At 30.6% G+C, this 6372-nt stretch overlaps 1 protein-coding gene across 1 annotated transcript in view; it reads right to left on the reverse strand.

Moving 5' to 3' along the window:
- Positions 1–6372, reverse strand: part of LOC117104692 (paired box protein Pax-5-like) — a 37476-nt gene that overhangs the window by 17848 nt on the left and 13256 nt on the right. Inside the window, exon 2 of the mRNA XM_033245574.1 lies at positions 949–1114. Within this exon, the coding sequence (XP_033101465.1) occupies positions 949–1114 (166 nt within the window). The remainder of the gene's footprint in view (positions 1–948; positions 1115–6372) is intronic.

The following is a 6372-nucleotide window of genomic DNA, read 5'->3' on the forward strand; positions in this document are numbered from 1 at the left end:
CGTATATATATATATACATATATATACATGAAGAAGGCGTGTCCACGTGTGTTTCGAAACATATGTAGAATATAATATAACGTAACAGTAACGAAACTCAAATACGTAAGATGTTGACTTTAGAAACACTAATATATATATGTATATATATATATATGTATATATATGTATATATATTAGGCATATATATAAGTATATGGCCGTAGAGATTGGTGATCCTGTCTTGTCGCTCAAAATGCTTATTTATATTTATATATAATAGTTGTTTTAATCGAATTAAACAAGTACATAGCTACGTGTTTTTTTACTGATATATATATATATATATATATATATATGTATATATATAGAAAAATTATTCTATTTTTAAATCGTGATATAAATAAGTAATCGTTTAATCGGATACAGGTATGATAAACAATGAAATACTCGCGCGCTTATGTTAATACATTTTCACTGACCCGAACAAGGGTCATAACAATAAAATTTAATCGGTGAAAGTCCCTATAGAGCGCAACTGCAACTTCATAAAATGAAATAATTATATTTAAAATAAATTGGTTTGAACGATGAAATGAATTCAAGCGAAAAATAGATAAATTGTCAACGATTTCTAAGTATTGTTAACATTTATGACTTAGCAGGTATATGGACAAAGCGCCCTCAATGAATAAACTGTCTTTTTAAAAAGATCTTACCCATTAGATTGTAAACATCACAATGTATTTTTCTCTGTTAACTTTACGTTAAGTAATCTGTTTTGGTATTCAAACTGCAATCTCTCCAGCTGCTAATTGGTCAATACATCTATAAGTGAGCGCGTGCGTAAAACATTACGTCCAATTAAGAACTGAGAACTTTTTCAACAGGTCTTAAATGAATGAGAACTAGAAAAATCAAACGTGATGGTAGCTAGTCTAAAAACTTCGGTAATAGATTTGAACTTACCGTCCTAATATTTTGCTGACACAACCGTGAGAGACCCGAAGCTGTCTTGAGATGTCACATGGTCTGACACCACTGTGCGCTAGGTCGACAATACGCTGTCTTACCATGTCTGGTAGGGGGCGCCCGTTGACGAACACGCCACCCAATTGATTCACACCCCCATGACCTGAAAAAGAAAATTAAACGTAAAGTGATTTGGACATTCAGCCGGAAGACACGAAATGAATTGCTGTTTTACAAATGAGATATTTAAGTCTGAAGTCAGGATAATTCATTAGATAATTTTGAATGATGCCATTATTCGTTATGTTAACCTGAGATTCACTACAATCCTCGATACAAATAGAAATCACTAGAAAATACTCATTTTATGTTCCTCGCAATGTATACATTATTATGACTTGAATGTGTTCGTTAACTAAAATACCTCATATTGCATTTATGATAATCAGATATTGGAAGAAGCGCTCAATCCCGGGTATATCAGACTAAGAGCCAATGACGGTGGTTTTATCGTGATCTGCGTGGGTTATGCTCATCTGACAGATGGTTAGCATAAACATGGAAATTGGCTGAGTAGCCTCTGGGTGTGATCTTTCATCCCTTCCCCTTTCCATATTGTACTCACATCCAATTTGTTTTTGTGCTTAGTGTGAGATACACTTCTGAACACTTCAACTCCATTGAGAATATAAAACACGCACTTAAGTGCGACTCTCAAAGGGCCAAGGATCAGCTAATTGTCCGTGTATTATCCAGGTAATTAGGTGAATCGTTATTGGCTAGGTATAATCACGTGCTAATCACGTGTTAATCTATGAAATGTAATTGATTAGTGTATTTTGTGTCACAAATGCTGAGTTCAGAAAATGAAAACGTCTATCTCCGCATCGAAAAATGGGGAAAATAATATTAAGCCAAGCTTCTTATCATTGTTAATAATTAATAACTTGTAGAAATTGTTCTGTGTACTTATTTCTTTCAGGAAAAAATCTCATTATTCATTTAACCATGGGATAGTATAACCAATACATAATTCATAATGCTGATATAAATACTAAATTCATTTTGTTAATAGACAATGTCCGATTCATTCCCTAAGTAATGATATATTTTCTATCCATTGTCTCATTTCTCAAACCAGCCATATCTGTGACAGTGAAAATGGCAATCACAGCGAAAATAAATGGCCACAAACCTTTGATGGACGCTAAAATAACTATATTATTGGGGTTTTTTTTTCTTTTTTCATTTCGTTTTTGTACGATTATTTTTATATATCCGAATTCAATCCTATTTTATTTTTATCATTAAGCCTATTCACAATTTTAAAAATAATTTACTATTTATATTATTCTCATCCAATAGTGACTGATACAACACTTCTGATTGAATGTAATTTGCTATATGAGGCATAGAGAATCGAGTTATTTTGATAAAAAATTATTATGTAAAAAGTTAAAACCCGGGATTGTGGCAATTGTCACAATCACCACGGTGAAACTTCACTCCATTGGGTCAAGATTACTGAAAAAACTTTTACAAGACACAGTGAAAATAGTGAAAATTGATATGATTTTAACCTATATTCTTATTCAAGCATTATTATTAATATTTATTTATGTATATTATATATAAACATATAACATATACATATATATACATATATATATATATATATATATATATTATTTTAAATAATACATATTTCATACTCTTAACTGTCCAAATATAGTATATGCTTGATATGATTATAACCTATGTTCTTATTCAAGGATTGTTATTAATATTTATTTAAGTATATTATATATATACATATATATATATATATATAATATACATATATATTATTAATAAATATTTCGTATTCTTAACCGTCCAAATACCGTATAGTATAGGATTATACATTATACAACATATATTTCTAAAACACTGAAATTATACATGTAGAAAAATAATTCTTGAACTAGTATATACGTGTGCTTTTTACCTAATAACCTCAGTTAACCTAAAAAAATGTTTATTAGCGATGACAGAAATCCAAGATTTTTTCATTGTCTCTACACGCAAAACAACTTCATTTTATAATTTATCAATAATTTTGGTTTAATGAATTAACAAGCTAAACAATTAGAGGAAATTATCGCTTAATACATTGAATAAAAAAGTCCAAATAAAAGAAGAGGAAGAATAGCTAAGTATACCAAAGCAGAAATCAATTTATAACACTCCAAAGGAAATGTTCAATAAGATGGAATCTATGTTAGAGGAAATTGCAAGCGATTCAGACTAAGTTGAATTCTAATGAAAACTATTCGGAAACACTACTTACCATTGATAAAAAAAGACATATTAATAGTTTGATCACGCGTTGACAGATGTCACTGTACATTAGAAATATAATTGTGAATAAACCCTGCAGGCTCTAATACACTCAGTCTTTTATTTGCACTATTGAAAAAAATATCGAGAAGCAGTCCAGAACGCGCTGCGCACTAAGCTTCCACGGGCAAACGCCGGCAAGCGATTCACCCTTGGGCGTTCAAATCTCTAAAGATACAGAACGCATACTTTTAAATTGATTATTCATCTAAGAGAATTTTGGGACATACTTTGTTATCGATGTTGGATCAATAGAGAAAAGTAGGTTCGAACAAACAGATTTTAAAATGATTGTTCAGTTTTAACAATTACAGATTGAGTATATTGTTACATCGACCAAACATATTTTCTTGTGTCCATAAGGTCGCAAAAGTTATGAGAAATAAATGGATCACTAAAATACTCCAAAAAGTCTTTCATAAAAGTCAAATTGTCGACGGACTGTTCTGGCAACACTTACTTCTGGACTCCATTAACCTAAAACAATAAAACAAATACTCTAGAAATTTCCAGAAAACCTCACAAAATATGACCAGATTCAAACTGCTGATTTGTATTGACATAAATTCGATCATTAAAGGTTTATCAAAGCGCAATTATCGTGTTCACGTGTCATTAGTTTTAGAAATAAACGACCAATAGAAACCATCGTTTGCAATAAACTAGATGATTGTTTAGGAAAAAGAGTGCTCTTAAATCGTTTGATCTGGTTCAATGCCTATAAATAATATACTCCGAAGAATGTTGTCTCTGTCTCGCTGAAGATGTGATCAAGAAAAAGTACATTGTAGATGTAACTATAGAGTTGAATAGCATTTGAGGGTGTGGTATTAAAAAAGAAAATTCGCAATTTGAATTAAACATGGACAATCACCTGCCGACGATAAGTTACTCTGTACTTTTACTACCGTGAGAATTATCACCTTTGGCAAAGGTATTATCTGTAGTCTTTTGTTCTCAAGCTGTAGTGTGGGAAGACTAGAAGGTATGGGAACTGGAAGACTGTAATAAAGTAAACAGTGGGCCAAAGATGACTGAAACGCAAAAAGAAGCTCGTGTCGTAGTTCTCATGTTCAAATATCGTTGACGGACAAGTTGTGTTATTCACATCTTCACATCTATAATTTACTAATTTACACATTGGTTAAATGTGCTTATGTATATTAAAGTTAAATTTTAAAAATGATGGAAAAAGATATACACACACACTAAGAACAATAATAATCTCCAACATAATGCAACTGAAATTTGTGATACTTGATAAATAGATGGTGTTGTACAAAGATACATTACGGACGATAGACTCATGCTTTCCCTTAAATTTTTGTTTTCACATAGGCGTATTTTTAACACGTGTTTTCTCGCTTGGAGGAAGCCAGATCGAAACACCATGTCTATCTGTCCTGATTCATTTCAGCTACAGGTCTGAAATTTGTAATTGTGTACCAATATGTAATCCTGTGGTGTATCCAGCAATTATATTTTGTTCTTTTATGTAAAAGCTTTGTCGACGAAGGTCTTGAGTGAAGGACAACAATCTATTGAAGGAGAAAATTCGCGGTGGCGAGACCCTGACAGCGTGGGTTACCTTTTGTTGTGGGGGTCCTAATGATTCAGTGTATTCACACTATTATGACTTCCATCTTAACGTTGCTTCCGGAAGTAATTATGCATAGGGCCTATCAACGAATCATATATAAAGTACATATTTCAGTGTGCTTTTTACATTAAAATTTTGGAGACGAATATGTTAACGGTGAGGGATGATGTTATAAAAATATCGTTAATAAAATATTCTCAGACGGGTTCAACATGTGTCTTTATCTGAACAGGTGGTGCTTATTGTTATATCATATGATAATAAATGATGATAATGATGATGATGATGATGATGATGATGATTGTGATGAAGATGACGACGATAATAATAATAATAACACTAATAATAATTATTATAATAGCAATGACAATAAGAATGACACTAATGATATATAAATTAATAGTAAAAAGTATTTTCTAAAATAATGTCCTACGCAATGTTACACATGTTTGATTATCAATAAAATTAAATGAATATAAAAATAAATAAAACAAATTATAATTAAATAATAATAGTAATATGCAGGCAGTGAGTCTAGTATAAGTAGTTGCTGTCCCCAATGTGAGGAATGCAGAAAGAAGAAGAAGACGATTATCACTTACTCAATCAAATACATGATTAAGAATTATCAAAACAAATGACAGGCTACAGGAAAAGAACGATTAATTTACTTCCAACTCTATTTTTTACTTTCTCCAGTTAAGACACCTTTATTTTAGGTAACTGAGCATTCTACAGTATATATGTATACTAACGCTGTGTACTAAAGCGTGTCTATCGACGAAGTGCGGCGAGTGTCTATTTGTGAACACTCGGATTATTATATGATTTCACTCCACTGCATTTCAAGCCAATGTTGAAGGTATGCGACCAACATGGCAAGGGATTTGATTGGAAATTGCTCACCCATAAACTTACATATTTCTGTACTTACTCTACAGAAGGAGAATTAAGCTGTCTAATTATATTTCTATGAATGAAATGATGAGAGAAACTTACAGTGTATCTCTACCATGAAATTCGTATTAATATTGTATGTTTTAGCACGAGACAACCGGATATATATCAACCTAAATCAGCTCTATAATAAATTGATATCATGACGCTTGTATTAATAACACTAATAATAATAATAATAATATTGATAACATAATAGGCCAATTATTCAAATAATGAGGATAATGTTATAATAATAATAATGATAATGTTATTATTAATAAAAATATATTACTAATATTAATAATTACAATACAAAAATTAATAAGAGAATTTAAACAATTATTATTACTATTAGTAATATAAAAGAATAACAAAACGAACAATAAAAATAATTCTCAAAAATATGTCAACAACAATAATAATAATAATAATGAAAATAATAATAATTTACTTTCAATCAAACACTTCCACCAACCGTATGAATCCCTTCTTTATTATTATTC

This window comes from Anneissia japonica, unplaced genomic scaffold (assembly GCF_011630105.1).
Source record: "Anneissia japonica isolate Jap-2015-1 unplaced genomic scaffold, ASM1163010v1 scaffold287712_len2945570_cov188, whole genome shotgun sequence".
In the NCBI taxonomy this organism is placed as follows: Eukaryota; Metazoa; Echinodermata; class Crinoidea; order Comatulida; family Comatulidae; genus Anneissia; species Anneissia japonica.